Source organism: Perna viridis, chromosome 11, assembly GCF_037379345.1.
Source record: "Perna viridis isolate PV_CMFRI_1.1 ecotype Kerala chromosome 11, ASM3737934v1, whole genome shotgun sequence".
NCBI classification, from domain to species: Eukaryota; Metazoa; Mollusca; class Bivalvia; order Mytilida; family Mytilidae; genus Perna; species Perna viridis.
Window position 1 is genome coordinate 27050991 of NC_142455.1, and position 24694 is coordinate 27075684.

Sequence of the window (24694 nt, forward strand, 5' to 3'; positions counted from 1 at the left end):
TAAAGAATCAATAGATTTTATTATCATGAATAAATTGAAACAAATCTGAATAAATGAAAAAAACAATAACACATATCAACAATTATAAGGAAAGAAATCAGTGAAAAAATAAATAACACAAAGAAGAAGAAACATTTCTTTTAATTTTTGATATATTTAAATATTTTCTTCACCTCTCACCTACTTAAAAAAATCTTCAAAGTTGCATGATTTTAATGACTTTTCTGTATGATTAAAATCACACAGATTAATTTATAATTCCTTACCACTACCTTTTAATTACCTCAAATAACTTGTATCAAAAATCTTTAAATTCAAAGAAATCATTAATTTATAATTCCTTACCACTACCTTTTAATTACCTCAAATAACTTGTATCAAAAATCTTTAAATTCAAAGAAATCATTTTGTTTACATGTATCTTTGGAATCATTTACAATTAAAATAATAAACTTCTTGGAAAGCTTCCTTTGTAAAACAAGTAAATAACATGCCATAGCTCAATTTTTGGGGGAGTTCATGGGGGGAGGAGGGTATTTATCCAATTTTAATAGTGCTTAACTAATTTTAAGCTTGCATTTAACAGTTTTTAACATCTTTCTTTTACAGATATTGCTTCCAAAGGTGGCCCTCATAACCCTCAATACCTCCCACAGACTATGGGTCTGAAATAAAAATTTACCATCAAAGTACATTAACATAAGCAAAACTAATTCCATTCATTACCAATTTAGCACTAAAAATGCATTCAACACAAACTTTTTTATAATACTGTAAATTAAGACTATTATGTGCATTTGTGACAAGAATTCTACAACTCATTGAGGTTATCAAGAAATATCACAACTACATTTGTCCATCAAAATAGAAGTTCCAAGAGAATTGTCATAGAAAAAAAACAACTGCTACAAAACAAAACAACATAAGCAATGAAACAAATCAGTTTGAAGAAAAATCAAAATAGTCTATTTCTGGTTTAGAAGTCTTCTTGTTGGTGTCTGGAAGATTCCATCTTGATGGTGGCTTGGCATCTGCCAAAACTGCTGTGCTCTGTTTAGCTGCTTTGGCTTTTTGGCTACAATATAAGAAGGTAAGTGTAAAAAGATTTTGAATATTCATTACTCGGGTATGATTTTCGTGACACCAACAAGTAATTCATGTAATTGGCAGTTGGTTATTCCAGAAGTAAATAAAATCCAATAAAAATTGGGAGTAACTCACAGTTCCATTCAGCATTTAGAATGTATCAACAATATGGCACTTTTTGATCTAGCACCTTTTCAGAATTCTCCATTGTCTACTTCCAATTAATCATTCAAAACTATGAAAGTTTTGATTTGGTTGACTGTCTAGGACAGAAATTAGAATTGAGTGTTCATCAGTAAATTAATAAAACTAGAAAAACTGAGCAAAGCTCGCATATTGATAACACCTGCTCCCCTCCCCAGAAACCATATAGAAAACCCAAATGGCCATTCAGATGAAAAATCAAAATAGGAGGTGCACAATCACATCATATGATAAAAAAATAGGTTAAAAAAATCATTAAATTCCATTCAACAGTTTTAAAAAATTGCAGATTAGGAGATGGACAATCTTCCCTGGTCAACAAATGGCAAAGTCCATTTCTATTGCAGCAGGAAACCTCAAAAAGCATTTAAATTGAAAAAAAATGGCATCATCTGACGAAAAATTAGTGAAAATTTTAACAATTTTCCTTTCAGCAGTTTTAGAGGGGTTGTAGATTCCACCAGGGGACTGACGGATGAAAGGATAAAACATGATTATTTACATAAGGTTTTATTGGGGAATAATAATAAATAGGTATAACCTAAATAAACACAGAGGAATTCTTACTGTGAAATAAACATTTAGTACAACACAAAGGAATTCTTACTGTGAAATAAACATACAGTACAAACAGAGGAATTCTTACTGTGAAATACTGATAGAAAATTTGTTTCCTTAATTTGGAAAAGAAATAACTAATGTTATTCTTTCTATTGACAATGTCACAATAGATGTTAGGTAACATCGTCATCTGAAATTGCTGATTTATTTTAGTATCTTTGCAGTAGCCTGAGATAAGGATTTTTCTGGCAGTAGGAATAAAGGAAAATTTATGAAGTTACCTATAATGAAGTCATTGCTTCTGTGTCTTATTTCAAAGCATAAATACCATACCTTAAAGTAGCCTCAGAGTGTACATGAGGAATAGGGACAGGGGGTTTAGGATGAAGTTCTCTTTGAACATAAGATGTGAGGCTCACTGATGGCAGCCAGCATTTATCCCTGCAAAACATTAAAAAAGACATTAGAAATAAAAAAAAAAATTCAAATAAAAAAATAACCTGATACATACAGAATAATCGTAGTATTGATGGTCAAGACATCGAAGATGAACTGTATGACAGAAATCCTAATAGAAGAAATGTGAAAATATGTGATAATTTCAGACCAGGCATCTGTATCTCAAAACTCAATTACCAGCAAGTATTTTAACACACGAGTTATCCAAAAACAATGTAAAAATGATGTTAGCATCCTTCCATGGAAAAAATCAATATTTATTTATCTTGGTATGAAAACTATCAATTTTAACATTTTTTTTTAGATTATTGCAATACATATCAGTACTAAGATTATAACCTAAACCTGAACATTTAAGACACAGAAAAAATAATTTAATTTGATTTTGTAGCAAGCTTTCCATGTTCCTAGCATGGAACATGTACTAAGATATCATTAATGCCGATTGGTCCACTCCACGATTTAAATAATCCCAAACAAAATAAAGGTTGGAATATGAATCAATTTTCAATATTTGGACTATCACCTGTTAAAAATTAAATTATAAAGAATATTTCTAATTTTTAACAGGTTATACACATTATAATATACCATATTAGTATTTTTTTTTAAATCTCAAGCATATGTTTAACGCTTGGTGATATAAACAACTTTTAGGAAAATACTTTAATATCTCTTTTTTAAGCCCTCTAACCTTACTGACTTTTTTATGAAAAAATGGCCTGAGATCCATGATATTAACTTTAGATGGCCTAAATGGGTTTAGTTTATAGAGATTTTTAACTAACCTATAAGCAGTTGCAACAACATTCTTTTTAGGTTCAAAGTCGTAACTTTGTGTTTCACAGCCATAAAACTCAGCAAGTTCATGTATAGCCCTACGTTGGTCACGATTTCCTGGGGAGAACGGGTATGATCTGTGCTGATGTTTAGACTGAAAAAAAAAATATGACAATGATACTCCATATCAATATAAACCAGTAGTCCAGAGCCATTTCCAGACTTAGTCTTTTTGACTGGAAATGATAGAAAATCGTAACTTTTATATAGACTTGTTGATTCATTCCATGACTCAACATAAAATGAATAGAGCAAATCCTCCTTTTCCAAGGAAGAAGTCCTAAAAATTTGTTATGGAATTAAGAATGATCAATGGTATTGGTTACATACCTGCTTAGCATTCTTTACAAGATCACTGAGTGCTTTCTCGACAGTGGATATAAAATGTGCATTCTGCCTGAAATATATTTGACACATTTTTAAATCAGTCATACCTCAAACCAGTCAAAAAAGACCCCTTGATTTAAACTGACTTTTTAAAGCAAGACATTTTATCAAGACCTTTCATATCAGTTTTAATGTATTCTATGTCTAAACCAAAAACCTCCTGAAACAGAGAAATTCTTTCGTTCACTTTGGTTTGGACAGGTTTCACAGTAGTTTGGGAATTACACACAATGACATTTCTAATAATAGATAAAAAAGATATTGGAAAGAAATTGAAAATTCAATCAAAACAGATTTTTTAATTTAATGACAAAATATCTGTTTAGGTGGAACTGATACAAGAAAAGCTAAAGAATTCTTTTAAATTTCTAATAATTTAAACATGTACAAACTGTAAGTATCATTAAATAACTTGACATTCAATTTGAAAAACAATTAGCACTAAAATAAGTAACTAATAGTGAGATAAGCAAATTAGTGTAAGTCAAATTTACTAACACAATCATTTTCAAATAACTGAATATGACAATGTCCGATAAGATTAGAATATATATCAACAAATCAATATAAATTATAGCTTTAATACAAAATAATACTTATATACTTACTTAGCATAATCTTTAAGGAAATCAGTGTATGTAGGATTTCCCAGCTTAGCACTCAGGTCAGGATTCCTGATCTCTAGAGCTAATGCCATTCTCCTGTTCCTCTCTTTAACAGCACACTCTGCATCACAGTCTAACCTACAAGATTAACCAGATCACTGTCAAGAAACCCACTGCATGTAAAAAACCTACCATATGCAATATGTTAAAACCATTATTTGTATAGTATCCATTTCAAAGCATTGTACACTCAACAGTTGGAGCAATTATGGACACATTATTCTGGCTACATTTTTTTTGCAGTCATATAAAAATACACTGCTATTTCATTTTTACTGTGCTTATTTCATTCTCCAAATTTCTTTGTCAATTTTACTTTCCACATTTGATTATTTTGTTGCTAAATGAATGTACATTTCAGGTTCCTGTTTATGATTTTTTCATATTATTATTCAAACATAAACACCAAAACAATGTATTTTTTCATCATACAGTAGATTCCGCTTAATTGCATAGCCTATTTGCCAGTAAAAATTATGCAAATAACCGGGCTATTCTTATAACCGAAATTACGATTTTACCGGAAGTGTGAGTTCAGGTAAGACGACGATACTGTGGATCAACCAGGGATATCACTGTTCAACATTTCTGATCTGGTATTTAATTGTTATAGACCTTCACATTGTATTGTTCTATTATCAATAAATAATAATATATATTGTGTTTATCTTGTCTGTTGACCTTCTTTACGTCGTGTGTATTTATTAGTAAAACCACATGTTTCTCATCTATAAATAGTCAAGTAATTTCCTGACCTTTCTATGAAAGAAAATCCCAAATTTCATATTTCAGACAGGATTCAGTATAATATTCATCAATGTTTGCAGTTTCTGGGCTTTTGAAATGGTGTGTGCGTTTTTATTCCTCTGTTCAATCACCATTGTACACTGATAGTTGTGTATTATACAAGTCATTGACCTCAATATATTCCTATGAAGTGTGGATACTATGGGGCACCTTAAGGTAGTTGAATTTCATTAGACATTGTACTGAAAACTGTTCAGCTTATTAAAGAAAATTAAATTTACATCGATAATCATTTGTAGTCGGAAGAATTTAAATAGGGACAAAAAATATCCCAAGCCGAACCCCAAGCCGCATCATAAGGTGATGTTTGGCATGTCGTCAGAAGTCATTGTTGACCTAGGTGCTTGTTTATTTTAATGCAATTAGAAATCATTTAAATTGTCTTTTATGTCCATTATGTTTTTAATCCATTATTAACACCTCCTGATTGATGATAACCTAGTTTTTACGACAATAAATATGATTGACATATTTATGACCCGAAGGCTTAAAATAGAATTTGGGAAACCCTGTCTTTACCTCGATGAGGCAAAATTCTCTATGCAATAAACCGAAATGCACCTGCAAGACCTATGCAAATAAGCGATTTTTTCCCTAATAGAATAATAGGAAATGGTTTTGAGCAGGAGAAAATTATGCTAATAACCGAAATATGCAATAAAGCGATATGCGATTAAGTGGAGTCGACTGTATTACTTTTTGTTGAAAGTTAATCTAAACACTATTGTATGTATAATACATACTGTCTTTTCTTCTTTTTGCCAAGCTGGGCCATATCAACAGATTGGCCAGACTGTAATGAGCCTGCTAAAGTCTGCATAGTCAATCTATAGAATAAAGAACATTGTTAAATAAATTGAGTACCAATCCATACAAAATTTACACTGCCAATAGAAGAGATAATTCAAGGTACAGAAAAACCTGCCAAACAAACAATTTATTTTTCAGTCTACACACAACATACCTACATGTAACAACAATCCTTTCCATATACAGATCTGTATTTTAGAAAGAGTAATCAAGGGAACCAAGGTTATAGCGGTAACCAAAAGAATGCAATCCAGGGACAAAGACCAGACATGGAAAACAGACATACACAACAAAGAACATAAAGTAACTAAAATCATACATACAAAGTAACAAAAGCAAATGAATAACTCGGACTCCACTAAAAACTGGGAGCATGGACCGGGTGCACCGGTAGGATAAGCGTCCTCTGCTTTTCTAGAAACACCCGCCGAGTTGCTCATAAAAAGTCAAGTCCAGGGTAGACGAACAAGGAAAGGAAAACTATGACCCATTGAATAAATCAGTTTTCATGGTGCAGATGGATACACCATAACGATCCATAAGTTCATGATGACGACCATAAAACATCTATTGATGACTTCAATCTTGTAGCAATATAACCATACATGCACATTCAGCTTCCACTTAAATCAACCAAACAAGAACAATAACTCTTGCAAAATGTCATTTTATCTTAAAAATACAACAACTAAATGACAAACTAACGTTTGTTATGTGGTCTGCAGTAGTTTCTGAATTAAAAAAGAGAATTTTGTAGGTTTAAGACATGAATGAACCACCTCATCTGAATTCTATAAAAACTGCTACATAAAAGAAAAAAAAATGAAAAAGTGTGACTGTCTCCACTTGTTAAAAATGTAAAAACATGTAACATAACATCCAATAGGAAATTTGGCTTAGCAGATTGAAATACAGAAATGCCCAGAAATACATTACAGTACTTTTGTATAAGGTTAGTAATAGTAACACATTTCCATGAAATATAGGAATATAAAAAAATCACCTTTGGTATTCAGCACTATCCTGAGGTATACCTGACAGACATTGTACTTTGGCCTCCTTACTGCCACATTTACACATCAATAATATCTAAAAAAACAATGTTCTAAATTAAACCTTGCTTTGTTTTGGTGGTATTTTTTTTTCAAGTTCTTATAGCTGCAGTGGTTTAAAAAAAAAACAACAACAAATTAGTGCTTTTCAACTAAAAGTAACTGTTCTGAAACCAAAAAAGCATGAATATCATTATAAAAATTCTATAGCTAGATTTAAGTGAAATTTGATATTTTATAGATAAATACTACATTTAACAATATCAATTATCATAAAAATATTTTATTTCCGAAGTATATCTCTCTACCTTTTTCTTTATGCACAGGCACATGCAAATACGTTATGGATACATGATTCTAATATCTAATGAAAAACTGTGAAGGTTAAAACATTTTCTAAGACAATGGATTATGGTTCTTTATACAAAGAAATTGTGTACCAAATAATATCATGTAATACTTTGGTCCTGATTATACAAGTATTAAACCCACTTTTTCAATGCCTTTTCATACATGACAATTAAATTAACTAACCTAAGAAATCTTCTAAAATTTAGGTTAAATTCATTTGGTAGATTAAGTAATTTTTTTTTAAGACAACACTATCAATACTTGCAACACCACAACATTTTCTAAATAAGCTAGTAAATTTTTAAAATATTTCATGAATATTCAGCTTACCATCAAAATAGCATTTCTCAACATAAACTCAAGCAACCTTTCCTATACTGTCATCCAGATAACTAACCAATTTAACTCCTAGCACTGATTGTAGTAAAATACCACATATAAAATTTGAAGAAATCTGCAAATAATTTTATTCCTGTAACATTGAATATTACCTCTGCCTTACATGGACTCTGAGGGCATGGCATTCCCGAATGACAAGGGGCTCCACATAGGTGATTGCAATCTTTCCTCTTAACTCTACATGGCTGTGTACACTTCTCCCCTTCCTTCTGGCAGTCACCCTGTCATAAAGTTAAATAGCATGAATGAAATAAAATTTTCCAGATCAAAAATGTTGCCATCTTTAAAGTATGTTTAACTTCAAAATCATATTAAAAAAGGGTGTGTTTCTTTTAACTATGCAAAATACCATAAGTTTGTGTAAGGTTTTGTTATAATCTAACAAATAATATTGGAGATACAGCACACTAAAACTGTGTTACAGACAGACAGACAGATAGACAAGAATATCACCTGGAAAAAGAATATAAATTGTAAAATTGATAAAAACAGATTTTCAGGACTAAAGAATTCAAACAGTAACAAGATTAAAATAAGGAGAAAATGCAAAAAAAAGCAAAGAAAAAATATCACTGTTTTTATAGAAATATTCTTTATTAGCAAAATATGCATAAGGCCAAACTAAATTAATTGTGCATTTCTATTTCATCTTCAAAAGATTGAGGCAGGTCGGTAGGTAAAACATTTTATGATTTTTATTGTATCAAAACAAAGAAATTGTCCCCCATATAAGATGTTTAAGGTATGCGTTGGAAACAGCGGTAGGGCCAGGAAACCAGAGACACACAATTAATTTATTTTGGCCTTAACACATTTTCATCCACTTAATCTGCTTTGATATCTAAAAGTACAATAAAAACCATTATGTATGACATTTCTTAATTAATATCAATACTTACTGCATGACAAGTTTTAGTACACTTGTGTTGTTGGCATGGTAATATCTTATTGCATGGCAACCCACATGAAACATTGGTTTGATGGCAGGGTATGTTCTTCCTTATCTGAAAACAAAACCCAACTTTATCAAAATGATTTTTAGCAGAGTTGATTACTGTTAGTTTTAATACTGAGAAAGACTACTATTTGAGGAACAAATACTGGGAAAGTACTTTAATTCAAGGATTCTTGAATTCCTCGTTTTGAGATTGTTGAGAGCAAAAATTTTAGTGGTTTGGCATACCTATAAAAACCACAAAAATTGGTACCCCATGAACAATAGTACTTTCACAGTAATATATCGAATGGTTATGGGGCACCAATGTTCACGGTTTTTGATGTCTTCAAAGTTAATTTTTTGGTTCTCAAGCCAACCAATGAGAATGGTAGGCATTACTTTTACATTTTTATTGCCCCAAAAAGAGATACAATTTAAAATTGTTCATTGCCAGACAAAATGATAAGGGAGGTGTGTGTCAATTCTATACTTCATAGATATATTAATAAAATAGGAAAAATGAAAAAAACAGTAAGACTGAAAATCAAAACATTATCTTACATTGGCCTAATATTTTATCAACAACTCGGTAACTTCTGCTTAATAGGGTAGACCTATGGTAAGGGACATAACTCTTGAAATCAGTGATATGTTTGTATCATATTAAAATTCACCAAAGCTTATCAAGCTTTCATTGGTAATAGAATGAAAGTTACTTTGATGCTTACATGAGATAGATGTCAAATGCTGAATACAAACGTTACAATGATTTGTGAGAGTTGTTGTCCCTGACCCTAGGTCTACCTCCTTAAATGGCTGACTAAGTTTACCTCATGCTTTCCCATACACTGTTTCTCTGTGAGTACTGCACAGGGTGGACAATCTTCTTCACTGTGACAATTGTGATACACTGAAAATAAAAACACAACAAATGTAAACATAAAGTTTGAATATTGTATACCCACTAAAATAATATAATTCTTGTTTTCATTGCAGACTTTTAATTTTTTTATGTTGAATGGTGTTACAGGTGTATAGAAGGACAGACAGTGGTGATAATTCATTCATACATGTAATTTGGTTGGTGAGCAGAAAATAGTGGACATATATATATCTGTTTTACTAACTTTTGGCTGTTTAAAAGCTGAATAGTCGCATAAAAAATGGCAACATACATGTATGTTTTAAATCAATTAAAACATATAGTAACTTACACATATGTTTGGGATCAATTCGGAAATATCTGAATTTAATCATGCATATTTGAAACTCCATTATACACATGTAGTACTTTTTTTTTCGATGTGAAATAATTATGCTTTGCATTAAAGAAAGCATACTGAAAACATAATTACACAAAATAATATTTTTCTTATGAGTTAATTCCTCAGTCCTAAACATGATCTTCATAATTTTATACAGTTAGTTCTAAACACATGAAAAACATATGCAATATAGTTGCTGAAAATAGAACATTTGTATAGTTTTATTATCCTGTAAACACCTTCAATATTTTACCCACACGATTTTCTTTACTATGTTTTCTTAGACTCACCTGGGTGATCACACTCGTGTCTCCTAACGCAAGTCTTTGAGCACAAAGGAGGTTTTGTACCACATGGTATAGGAGGTAACATGACCTCTGACTCACAATGACAGGTCAATTCATCATAACCTAAAACAATAAAAAAATCCATTGTACCAAGTATATAAAATGTTTGATTTAGAAATTCGTCAACAATCTATATATTGGCATCATATCCAACAGCCAAAATAGAGTATAGATTGTTCTAGAAAATGGGTCATCAAAAGCTATTATATAGGAGAAAACCTTGGTACTTTAGAGGTTGTTCAAGAAATAAAAAGAAATCATGCCATCAGAGTTCTTGCAGGTTAAGCTGGATTATAATTGTTTTCACTCACCAGTCATTAAACATGGCGGACAGTTGCCTCGGTGACAAGGTTCATCACATTTATGAAGACCACAACTCAGTTTCCTTCCACAAATCTGATTGCAAACGTGTTCTTCATTCTGCAAAACAAAAATATCAATTTTTTTATTGCTATACTGCACACTGGTATTTTTTCATGCAGTCTATTTTTCACACTTCCCAAAGCAATATACTTTAACAAATTTAATGCCATGATCATTCATTAAATTGTAGATATTCATGGCATCCTATTTTCATCTTACAGGATGTACAACTAAAATAGCGAAATAAAACTAGACATTGTTCCTAACAGGGGCAAAGTCTAGTCACAAATTTTCATCAATGCGCATGTCCTTTCACACAGAAAATAAATTGCCAAAAAAGTATGATAAGGTTGAATAAGACAGATTTAAAGCACAAGCTACAACAAAGAAATTAACAATCAACAATGGTAAATCTGTCTGTATTTGTCTAACTCAATTATCCCAAGATCAAGTTCTCTTCAGGCTTGATCATAGGTTCACAGATCTGGAGAAGTTAAAATCACTGGCAGATGTAGTCAGTTTGTTGATACCATTAAACAAGTTCTTTATAATTTTACCACAAGAACTTAAACAGTTACATGTTGTTTTTGTCCAAATCTTTGTCAATAAAAAATCTTTTTGGAGTTTTTGGGAGTCGATCCATCACCCATTCAAAAAAGTTAAACAAATTGGACCGCTTTTCTGTGTCTGATAAATGCTGAGATCATTAAGACGTATAAATTTACGATTGTCTTACTCCCTCTTCGATCAAATCGATCTTTGTCAACTTTGAAATCAACTCCTGATACTTTCTAAATTTTATTCAATGGAAAGTTATCCAATTTTATTCATATAAATAAAACAGAAGAAATCATTCAGCTTATTTGAGTCTTATTGATTTTGTGGACAGTGACAATTGCCAATTTGACAAATTCGAAATTTGTTTACACACGTTTCACTCTCCGACAAATTAACCTCCAGGAATTTACCAATCAAAACATTGTATTACAGTTAGAATAAACACATACACCAATCATATTGATCTATGACAAGTATAAGAGTAATTGGGAAATACAAAGCTGATTTTTAACATGGGTATTATGGAGAGATTCACAATTCCTAGAGCATAGTTTGAAACTACCACTAAACTGTAATGGTTAACACCTCTGTGGAACCTGTCAAATCTAGATGACAAAACTGATGATACCACACAGCTACTTGGAATAGATATTAATAATGATAATTTGAATCTTAAGACCAATAAAAAGTATCAGATAATTCAGATTTCACTGTACAGCATAAAGTTTTATCTCTCTTATACATACCACACAACAAAGTTGACCACATTTATGTCGACCACACGTTCTCTTCTTGTTACATCTTCTATCACAGGTAAAGGGATTTTCCTCTGAATACTGATGTACCTCCACACAAGGTACATCTCTATCTATTGCACCACAACGACAAGTAAGGGAAGTAACTCCATCACATGGACCACAAGCACCTTCATGACATTTCAGCTTACATTTGTGTACATTAATATCTAAAAAAAAAACAAAGTTTTGTTTTCATTATTGCTAAAACATGATGCAAGAAGTAGGAACTTCTGAAGCACCTGACATCATCCCTGTTTTTGTTTTTGGTGGGTGTGTGCTGCTCATAGCTGTGTGTATTTCAATTTTTAATGTTTGTATTTCTTGATTTTTATCCTTATCACTGGGTACATTATTAAACATGCTTTCCCCAATTGATTTACCCTCTCTGAGATCCCGAATTTTAATTCTCACTTCAGTATTTTCGATTTACCTTTCTTGCTTATGGTAATTCATTGTCAAATGTAAATAACACCTCACATTCTGATTTTTTTTGCTATTCTCACATTTCTTTTTTAAAATAAACCTAAACAACTCAAACATATTTCTATCACAGAAGTTACATCGAACAATTAGGACAAGTTACAAGGTACAAAGAAAGACAGACTGACAAGCAGTCTTAACAGTAAACTTTTTGATCAACAGGCCCAAATCATACAATATTTTGGCTAACTTTTATATACATATTTATAACTTGATTTTAAGTGGAATTTTTACAGTGCCACCAGCCTTTTTACCAGCCCTAGGCTTTGGACTACTGGCTTATCATAAAGACTGGATACGGTGATTTAATAAAAAGGTGTTGAATAACATGACTGATAAGTGGAACATTTTCTAAGAATATAAGCATCATATTTTTGTGTACCTTGAGGGCCACATCCTAAGGATTTGTTACAAATTTCATCACAGGTTGGAATGGGTTCAGTACAGCTCTTCCTCGTCACTGTAGACAGGTCAGAAAGTGGCATGGCACCACAGGGACAGTGTGTAACAACCTCAGGTAATGTTTCACAAGTCTTACAATCATCAGCATGACAGACTTTATCACATTGGTGATTACCACATTCCAAAGTTCTGGCAGAAAAAATAGAAAACACTTGATATTCTAGATACAAAATAGAATTATCCATACCAAATATAATCAGTAGTTTCTGAGAATAATGTCACTAAAGTTCTGGTTATGGACAGAATGATATAGGACGGAATGACGGACAGGGCTTAAACAGTATACCCCTCTTCTACAAAACGGGGGTATAAAAATACCCTCTGCTTTGCCTGGGCTTTACTTATGTCAGATTATCTACCCTTGCATGACACCAAGAATTATTTTCTGACAAAAAACTGATTTTGACACAAAGAGGCTCAAATACTTTTCAAAGTAATAATATACAAGTTTCAAGTAACAAAAAGTTTTGTTTTGTTTAACTTATTACACGCACACATGAAAACTAAATTTTCTGCATCCTTTCAAAAAATATCTTAGGCAGTTCTTCGCTTTATTTACAATGACTTTGATGTACAATACTTTTAACATCTTACTTTTTACATAAATCTCCACAGCAGTATGACTTAGTGAAGGATTCAGCACAGCCACATACAACTTCCTTCTTTTTGTGGGAACCATAACATTCTGAAATTAAAATAGGACCATGCAAAAAATAAACCGACTACAGAGGCACTACTGCATCTGCTTACTACACAAAAGTTTTTTACGTTTGATGAAAAGTTTTAAAGTTTCAAGGGACTGAGATTCATATGCTAACTATAACATAGAAGTTTCAAGTGACTGACAGTCTTCTAAACTGACACCTGCTGGCCAGCAATGGCTGGTAAAAATGCAAGTAAGCTCGCAGAATTTGGCTGACATGCCATTGATTGCTATTTAAGTTCATAATTTTTTTTAGCTTGGGCTTGTTGTTAGAAATTTGAAGACTGAACTGAGTATAAGTGTTTACTATGTACATGTACAAGAAAGTTTTGAGAGAATGAGATTCATATACATAATAAAATAAGAAAATTTCAATGGGCTAACTGCTTACTATATACAAAAAGGTTTTGAGGGACTGAGAATTATGTGTTAAAAAAAATGAAAAAGCTTCAAAGGGACTGACTTTTCTATGCTAAAAATAATCAAGACGTTTCCAGGGACTGAGATTGAAGCATTTTTGATAAACAGGGATTTCAGCACCTACTTAAACATACCTTTAACAATAATTTCTTCACAAGGTTGACATGACCCAGTGTGACATGTAGCTTTACAGAAGTGTTTCCCACAGTTTAAAGCTTTTCCACACACTCTCTCACATTTAACAATATCAGTGATACTACATTTCATCGATTTACTGAAAAAAAATATTAACATTTAAATACACAGTATGTGTAGATACAAATATCTTTTTTATGCCAAGCCACAGATGTTATATACATGTACTTTATGTACAGTGACAACTACTTCATATAGATACTTATATATTACATACTTATATCAGGTGTAGGTGAAACTTCTTGTATCATATCAAGAAACACTACAAGATCCCGATAATGGTGCATTAAATTGTCAAGACATGATACATGAAGCTGTTCCTACATTGAACTGTATCTAATAAGTTTATCTAAAATTTATCATTCAAGAAATTGCAAAACGATTACAAGTTCTATTGATTTATATCGAAACATACATAATTTTTTGACAAGAAATAGTCATGCGTCATTAGTGGGATGTCAAGTTTTATACACTGGAGTTGAATTTTCTGTATGATTCACTCTTAAGTTATGCAAAAGTAGTTCCAACTTAAGTACATCTTGAATAACATACAGTAAATAGGTGATTAGTTATTTTGTATTATGTTGGTTGTATCAAACAAGAAACAAGATAAATAATTAATCAAACCTATAAACAATATTTTTGTTTTATGCAGATTTTTACTAAATACCTGCATAGGATAAATTCTAAATAATTGGTATAAACAGATTGATGAAGGAAAAACTAGAAATTCTGCAATTGAGTGCATATAATAGATACCCCTTCAGTGTCTGACAATATGCAAACACAATATGATGTTGTCAAAAGGCAAAATTACACGGTTGTCAATAAAAAATACTTTGTCTTTAAATTCTTCAGGAGAGTGCAAGTTCTCTAGAAAAATACCTTTTGTATGAGACATATTTCTACTGGAAAGAAAATTCTCTAGGGGATTAAATTCTGAAGAAAAGTTAATTCTTGAGGGAAGTCAATTTTCTAAGAGAGTATATTTTTGAGGGAAGTTAACATTCTAGCTGAGTATATTTTTGAGGGAAGTCAATTTTCTAGGAGAGTATATTTTTGAGGGAAGCAAATTTACTAGGAAAGTAAATTCTCAAGGAGAGTTAATCATTTGAACAAAATAACAAACCTTTCCTTTCCACAAGCACATGTCCTGTTTACTACAGCATTACATGGTGGACAGGGTCCTGGGTGACACAATCTAAAATGGAAAATTTAAAACTTTCATAAAATAAAATCGACATTAACAAAGAACTTCTGAAGGTAATTATTACTTTATGGCATACTTTGAAAAACAAAATATCACTTAAAATGTTTCTTTCTTTCCAATAGTCAGAGTCTGTGGCCTGTAACTTTTGGACAGGACTCGCTAAAATTTGTTAAAATTTGAATATCTAAAGAGCTAAATTAAGTAAAATTTAAGTTCATGTATGGTTATCTTCTCTAATAAAATTGTTATGATTGCCGTCATCTTCTGAAATGAAATAATAAATCCAACAAAAAATAACAGATCCTCAAAGAATAGACTTGTTTAGAATATCAGAACTGTCTTGACCTTTTGAAACTCATTAACAACATGAACTACAAAATTGACCTAAGCTCTCTAAAGGATTGTCCTTGCTCACTATTCTGTAAGCCTGAACAAAACATTTTTAAATATCCTCAAAGAAGGAGATAACACCACTTCAGTCTGACACTGAATCCCACTATATAGCATAGTACATTAAGCTTCTGTCGAAATATTAATTGGTTGTGATCAGAAGTTGCAGAGAAAAATGTAATGAAAAGATGGTATGGATGGACAGACATCATTACCACTATATACAGATGGATGGAGACATCATTACCACTATAAACGGATGAATGGACAGCCATCATTACCACTATATACAGATGGATGGACAGACATCATTACCACTATATATGGATGGATGGAGACATCATTACCACTATATACAGATGGATGGACAGACATCATTACCACTATATACAGATGGATGGACAGACATCATTACCACTATATACAGATGGATGGACAGACATCATTACCACTATATACAGATGGATGGACAGACATCATTACCACTATATATGGATGGATGGAGACATCATTACCACTATATACAGATGGATGGACAGACATCATTACCACTATATACAGATGGATGGACAGACATCATTACCACTATATACAGATGGATGGACAGACATCATTACCACTATATACGGATGGATGGACAGACATCATTACCACTATATACGGATGGATGGACAGACATCATTACCACTATATACGGATGGATGGACAGACATCATTACCACTATATACGGATGGATGGACAGACATCATTACCACTATATACGGATGGATGGACAGACATCATTACCACTATATACAGATGGATGGAGACATCATTACCACTATATACAGATGGATGGACAGACATCATTACCACTATATACGGATGGATGGACAGACATCATTACCACTATATACGGATGGATGGACAGACATCATTACCACTATATACAGATGGATGGACAGACATCATTACCACTATATACAGATGGATGGACAGACATCATTACCACTATATATGGATGGATGGAGACATCATTACCACTATATACAGATGGATGGACAGACATCATTACCACTATATACAGATGGATGGACAGACATCATTACCACTATATACGGATGGATGGACAGACATCATTACCACTATATACGGATGGATGGACAGACATCATTACCACTATATACGGATGGATGGAGACATCATTACCACTATATACGGATGGATGGAGACATCATTACCACTATATACAGATGGATGGACAGACATCATTACCACTATATACGGATGGTCTGGATGGACAGACATCATTACCACTATATACAGATGGATGGACAGACATCATTACCACTATATATGGATGGATGGAGACATCATTACCACTATATACGGATGGATGGAGACATCATTACCACTATATACGGATGGATGGAGACATCATTACCACTATATACGGATGGATGGACAGACATCATTACCACTATATATGGATGGATGGAGACATCATTACCACTATATACAGATGGATGGACAGACATCATTACCACTATATACAGATGGATGGACAGACATCATTACCACTATATACAGATAGATGGAGACATCATTACCACTATATACGGATGGATGGAGACATCATTACCACTATATACAGATGGATGGACAGAATCATTACCACTATATACAGATGGATGGAGACATCATTACCACTATATACGGATGGATGGAGACATCATTACCACTATATATGGATGGATGGACAGACATCATTACCACTATACACAGATGGATGGACAGACATCATTACCACTATATATGGATGGATGGAGACATCATTACCACTATATACGGATGGATGGACAGACATCATTACCACTATATATGGATGGATGGAGACATCATTACCACTATATATAGATGGATGGACAGACATCATTACCACTATATACAGATGGATGGAGACATCATTACCACTATATACAGATGGATGGAGACATCATTACCACTATATACAGATGGATGGACAGACATCATTACCACTATATACGGATGGATGGACAGACATCATTACCACTATATACAGATGGATGGACAGACATCATTACCACTATATATACGGATGGATGGAGACATCATTACCACTATATACAGATGGATGGACAGACATCATTACCACTATATACAGATGGATGGACAGACATCATTACCACTATATACAGATGGATGGACAGACATCATTACCACTATATACAGATGGATGGACAGACATCATTACCACTATATACAGATGGATGGACAGACATCATTACCACTATATACGGATGGATGGAGACATCATTACCACTATATATGGATGGATGGAGACATCATTACCACTATATACGGATGGATGGACAGACATCATTACCACTATATACAGATGGATGGAGACATCATTACCACTATATACAGATGGATGGAGACATCATTACCACTATATATGGATGGATGGACAGACATCATTACCACTATACACAGATGGATGGACAGACATCATTACCACTATATATGGATGGATGGAGACATCATTACCACTATATACGGATGGATGGACAGACATCATTACCACTATATATGGATGGATGGAGACATCATTACCACTATATACAGATGGATGGACAGACATCATTACCACTATATACAGATGGATGGACAGACATCATTACCACTATATACAGATGGATGGACAGCCATCATTACCACTATATACAGATGGATGGACAGAATCATTACCACTATATACAGATGGATGGAGACATCATTACCACTATATACAGATGGATGGAGACATCATTACCACTATATACAGATGGATGGAGACATCATTACCACTATATACGGATGGATGGACAGACATCATTACCACTATATACAGATGGATGGACAGACATCATTACCACTATATACGGATGGATGGAGACATCATTACCACTATATACAGATGGATGGACAGCCATCATTACCACTATATACAGATGGATGGACAGACATCATTACCACTATATACGGATGGATGGACAGACATCATTACCACTATATACGGATGGATGGACAGACATCATTACCACTATATACAGATGGATGGACAGACATCATTACCACTATATATGGATGGATGGAGACATCATTACCACTATATACGGATGGATGGACAGACATCATTACCACTATATACAGATGGATGGACAGACATCATTACCACTATATATACGGATGGATGGAGACATCATTACCACTATATACAGATGGATGGAGACATCATTACCACTATATACAGATGGATGGACAGACATCATTACCACTATATATACGGATGGATGGAGACATCATTACCACTATGTACAGATGGATGGACAGACATCATTACCACTATATATGGGTGGATGGACAGACATCATTACCACTATATACAGATGGATGGACAGACATCATTACCACTATATATGGATGGATGGACAGACATCATTACCACTATATACAGATGGATGGACAGACATCATTACCACTACATACAGCCCCTTTCAAAGCAGGGGTATAATAAACAACATCAAAAGATCTAGAGTACAATAAAACTTACATATTACATGGATGGGTACAGTTGTCCCCCCTGTTTTTACTGCACACCTGCCCACAGCTATGAGGTGTTTCCATTCGATCATATTCTGGGTCTCGTACTTTATCTATGGATTAAAATAAATGCATAAATGTAAAAGTGGAAATTTCCCCTAAACTGATGTTTGGAAATTTCCACAAAAAAATACCACCACCTCCCCTATTTAAATAGTCTCAGAGAGCTGTGACTGTGAAATTTACCCCACCTCTCAGAAATGTCAGTCCCAGCTAATCCTGAATATAACATCCAGCAAACTTTGTTGATTTTCAATGCAATTAAACCTAGGGTAAAAGGGTTTTTATTCATGAACAATTGTGTATGGTACAATTGCCTTCAAAGTATATGTACATGACAAATCTACATGTATGCACTTCAATTAGAAAACTGTATAATGTTTCTACAAGCTACTCAGGTTTGAAAAAAAAGATTCAATGTTGAAAAAAATTATGGAATGTTTGGGGGTCTAAAAATTAAGAAAAACCACTATGGAAGTTCATTTTTTCTCTTTTTTTATTTGAACAGGATGATCACATACTGGTAATACTGATTAATATAAAAATATGAACTAAATGTACATGTACTTACTGCAAAAGCATAAATACTGATTGGGATATTTCTCAGTAACTTTCTGGCAGGCAGGGCACCTCCATCCAGTCCCCTCCCCTTCTACTACAGCTGCAGGGGATCTGGCCCACTTCTTAATACAGATCAGATGAAAAGCATGGAAACACCCAGGACAATTCCATACAGCATGGTGGCACTTAACTGTCTCACAGCATACCATGCACTCGTAAGTTCCTCGAGTGAACTGTTCAATTAACACACCTGTAAATATAAAGATGGAAAAACAGTGTTCTATGTCCCCTGACTGAAATTACATAACAAGTATACATGAGGAAATGAATTCCAAGGGAGAAAACTCTCACAATATTTTATTATCATTAATTTTTATACTTGGATTTTAATTTTAGGCACATATTTGATCAAAATTTGTTCAGAAACACCAGTGTGAAAATCCATACCTATATAGTATTTTTAAGTTCCTGTCATTTTGTGGCAGGGGGCGTCACTATAAAGCAAGTTCTGATAGGTTACTAAACAGAAAATTTTCAACTAACACATCCATTAAAACATAAAAGAAGTGTGTTACTTCAGTTCATTCATTAATAGCACCTGGTTTCTGTTTTAAAAAATCTTAAATTTGAGAAATTTTTCATATCCCACTTTGACACAAAACTGGACCTGAATCTAATGAGTTGAAATCAAACTCATTTTCAAAAATGTCAAAATCAGGGATTTGAAGAAGAATCTCAAATCTAAATAAATTAAAACAGACGAAAGGTCGTTGTTTAAAACTGATTGTAATTCTTTGTTGCTTAGACTGAAAAAAAAAATATAATGTATTTCATTGTAAATGCAACTATTTACTTAACACAAAAACATCATTACATTTACATGTTCTAATATTAATTTAAGGAAGAGTTTTAAGTTGTATTACAAATAATAGTAAAACAAATGAGAATATGATCAAAACCTGTAAAAAGATTATTGTAAAAATTACAATACTATCAAGAATTTCATAGCAGTAGTCAAACAGAATTCATTCTATAATACTACATGTATGGTAGTTACAAATACATCAGATATCAAAGTAAACAAGAAGATTACTTTCCTGAAGGCAGTGGTTGAAGATCAAACGAAATTTTCAAAATTGTTCCAACCATTTAATGCACCATATTAAATTTGCATATTAACATTTTGACCAAAAAAATTTAATTAATGCTAAATATTTAATTCTAATGCTGAACGATCCCTCATCAAATAGTAATAAGGAGGTTTTTTTTTATTTTTGCTAAGCCCAAGGTAATGAAAAAAATTTGTCTTAGTAGATCTTCTTAAAGGCCCTTTCCTGTTTCGACAAAACCAAATTTTGTGACAAAGCAGAGAAGAAAAACATTAAGATTATTATAAGACAATCTTGGAACTTTTACAAGTGTTCTCCATAGACCACTTTGGGAGGGTGCAGATGCCTTACCCTTTTGGTTGGTTTTACATGTATAAGCACCATGCCCTTTAAAAGCCTTTCCATAAATTTTCTTTTAATAAGGTGAAAGTAATATAAATGTGAAAGCTTGTATGATATCGTGCCTTCACAATTTGCCTCTAATGTACTACTAGAGTGTCCCTTTTTTACCTGAATTACACTGCAGGGAACACTATTGTATAAAAGATAACCTGATTATCTAAAACTATTAACGGAAAGGCATTTTACTTCTATTGATTTTCTAACTGATTCTTTCAATCTGTACAATTAATTTATGATCTGAAACCAACTGTTGTTATAATCTGTCTTAGAAGTGTTTAGTTTAATCATGCATACTTTATATGTAGATTTAAATCAAAATGAAAAAAAAAAAAAAAAAAACACTGAAAAGAGAAAATGGAATAAAAGTCTCAAACTTGAAGAAACAGAAAGTAAAACTCATTTCCAAAAAATCTACTTTCACTTTCATTACATGGGGCCAAATATATATTGTTAGTCCTCCCATTCAATACCTAGAAAAACTTGTAACGTTCCTACAAAATCAGTGTCCTAGAAAGCCCAATATAGCGGAGTGCAGTGTCCTCCTTCCTTTAGATGTTCCCCTTTGAACTTCAGAAGAACATAAAAAATATATAAACCAGGACTGATAATTTGTTTCCTAATAATGTACCACTGTTGATAGATCAATTTAACATGGAATCCCTACTTGAACCAAGAAAGTCAAATTATATTAACATCTAACCAATCCATATCTTATCAGTAATATATCAGTCAGTGCGTTCTTATGATTTTTGTTCAGCACACTGAAGTGCTCACTTTTACAAGAGTTTGCCCCTCTATTCTATTTTTGAATCATTGAAAGTCTTAATTCTTGACTTTTTCATTCAAGGTTCTTCTGTTTAAATGATAGTTTAAAGGATATTTTTAAGTACTGATTTCATGTTGTAACATGTCAAATATCAGAGAAAAGATTCTGAATTTGTGTTTCAGATTGTACTGTCTTTAAAGTGATTAGGGTAGGATTACAAAACCAACTCTTATCTCAAAAGTTAGCCTAGTTGATTTACAGAATGAATTACCAACATGCAAAATGGGTTCAAATTAGCAGTAATTAAATTAGAAGTCATTAGACTGGTTTACAAATTTTAAAGTTTCATTGATCTTGACAGGTTTAAAGAGAAGAGTACTTTCTAACCAAAATTGTCAGACTTAAGTCATTATATATGAACAACAAAGCTCTAAAAGTGAACTGAATAAATTAGGCTGAACAAAAAAACATGATGAGTGAAAAATCTTGTTTTCATAAATGCTTCAACTGAAGATAGACTGGTGCTTGTAGATATCTATATAAAAATATTTATAAACTTTCTTTCTCTGTTACTTATATAAGGCCAAAAAAAATATATGTGTATTTACTGTACCCTGATGAAAACAATAGGGTCAGTCTGGCTACCATAAACACACATATATTCTTTTTTTGCCTTATGACAGTCAAACAGTTCAAAAGCAGAAAATGCAAAAGAATACACAATGTTTTACCTCTCTGAGTTTCATCGACTTTCCCAGCCAAAACTCTTTCAATCTGCTTCTTACTAGCAAATTTTTTATCGTGAGGAAACTTGTATTTCTTGTCCGTTGCTGATGAATTTTTTTCTTTGTCTTTTGAAATTTCATTTTCATCAGTCCTATTCCGCTGTGGGTTGTTACGCTTCTCAAAACTTGCTCTACTTTCATTTTCTAAATGTCTAGGTGAGTTTGTTCTACCACTGCCACCAGTATTTCTTTTGTTATCCTGTCTTCTAATATCACGTTTAGAGTTTTCTCTGTAATTTTCATTAGCGTTTGAACTTGTTTTAGATCCATCATTTCTGTCATTAAAATTATCCAAGCTTCTGTGACTATCTCTAGGATTATCATACCCATGCTGTCTTGCCTGATATCTGCCACCACTAAAATTTTGATTCCTAGAATACTCTTGGTTTCCTTGACTTCTACCAGAAAACACTTGACCTCTAGCATTCCTTGAACTGAGCTCATTACTTTCTTCACTTTCATACCTTGAATTTCTTTCCATATTTCTGTTATCTCTTTCATTCCTGGAATTACTTTTTCCAGAATGAAATCCTGGTCTGTTTCTGTCAGAATTGTTTCTATTGTAAAATTCTCTTCCCTGATAATTCTGATAAGAATAACCTCTAGCCCTCCCCCTATTTCTATTTTCTGAATATTTCCTACTAGTAGGGTCTCTTTTGCTTTCTGGAACATCTTCTTTGCTGTCTATGGATTCTGCGTCATTTTGATCCTCTTTCATTTGGTTTCTGTAGCTTTGGTTACCTCTACCTCTTGACCCTTGACCTGGCTTTCCTCTGGATTGACCTCTACCTCTGTTACTTTGAGGTTGGTCTTCCCTGTAACCCTCATTTCGATTATAATTCTGTGGATCTACCACTGGACCTGGATAGTAGTATTCCTGAGGGTATCCACCCTGTTCAGGGTAATAACCAAATGAGTTGACTCCTCCTTGATAATAAAAATTTGGATCACCTTGATAAAAGTTTTGAGGGCCAGGATAAACTTGAGAATAGTGTTGGTAATAATATGGTGGATATTGTGAGAATTCAGCTTGATTTTCTTCTGTCATTCTGATTCTGAAATAGAAAATTCTGTCTAAGACATGAACATATTTCAATATCAAAACTTGTCTATTGCCTTCCTGTAAATCTGCACACTTCCAAGATCTCAAAAATGGTTTATTGAAGTGCAAAATTTGCAATTTATTGCTTTCTTAACTCTATATAATGAATAAATCATGTCATTTTTATTGGCATCTATGTCATTTTCATTGGCAATTTACACATCAAGATGTTATGCTTCTAATTCTGAACTCAACGCTCTGTTGAGAAAATTTCCATACACACAGTACAAGTAGATTGGGACCCATTATATATCCACCGAGTCAGGTGACAAGACCGTATTGGAAGAGAATAAATTCATTGTAAGTGATAGTGCAGGGAATTTGTGGTAGCGGTACTTTTTTTAAGGTACATGTTAAAAAATTGACTTTAAAGATTGAAAATTTACTTCTGAACTTCTGATTGACACTAAATTTGCCATAATTAATCTAAAGGGCTTGCTAACTATACCTATCAAAATATGCGTTTCTTCCTAGTGCAAGGAGCAATGACGAAATTATCTTAATATGCTTAATCTTCAGTACAGAATGTATTGCTCAAGACATGATCTAAGCCTGAGGATGTTTAAACATGAATG

The 24694-nt window shown here is 32.8% G+C and overlaps 1 protein-coding gene across 1 annotated transcript; it reads right to left on the bottom strand.

Moving 5' to 3' along the window:
• Nucleotides 1-24691, bottom strand: LOC148603552 (transcriptional repressor NF-X1-like). The gene is made up of 21 exons (XM_088551663.1): nt 24568-24691; nt 22964-24072; nt 19966-20205; nt 19345-19447; nt 15278-15349; nt 14088-14227; nt 13425-13515; nt 12751-12959; nt 11838-12055; nt 10482-10590; nt 10114-10233; nt 9389-9468; nt 8521-8625; nt 7714-7842; nt 6823-6908; nt 5753-5836; nt 4146-4280; nt 3481-3547; nt 3099-3244; nt 2185-2292; nt 1-1075 (listed from the first exon to the last, which is right to left on the bottom strand). The coding sequence occupies exons 2-21, from the start codon at nt 24063-24065 to the stop codon at nt 940-942; spliced, it is 3480 nt and encodes a 1159-aa protein (XP_088407789.1). The 5' UTR covers nt 24066-24072; nt 24568-24691; the 3' UTR covers nt 1-939.
• Nucleotides 24692-24694: the final 3 nt, after the last annotated feature.

Bases quoted from the DNA above. Each gene is read 5' to 3' on its own strand.
- LOC148603552 (XM_088551663.1), bottom strand. From the start codon at position 24,065: ATGACAGAAGAAAATCAAGCTGAATTCTCACAATATCCACCATATTAT. The intron at 12,960-13,424 runs GTAAGATGTTAA...TTTTTCTGCCAG, and splicing joins TGTGGAGATTTATGTAAAAA to AACTTTGGAATGTGGTAATC. The intron at 6,909-7,713 runs GTAATATTCAAT...TTGTTTTTTTAG, and splicing joins AGAGTCCATGTAAGGCAGAG to ATATTATTGATGTGTAAATG.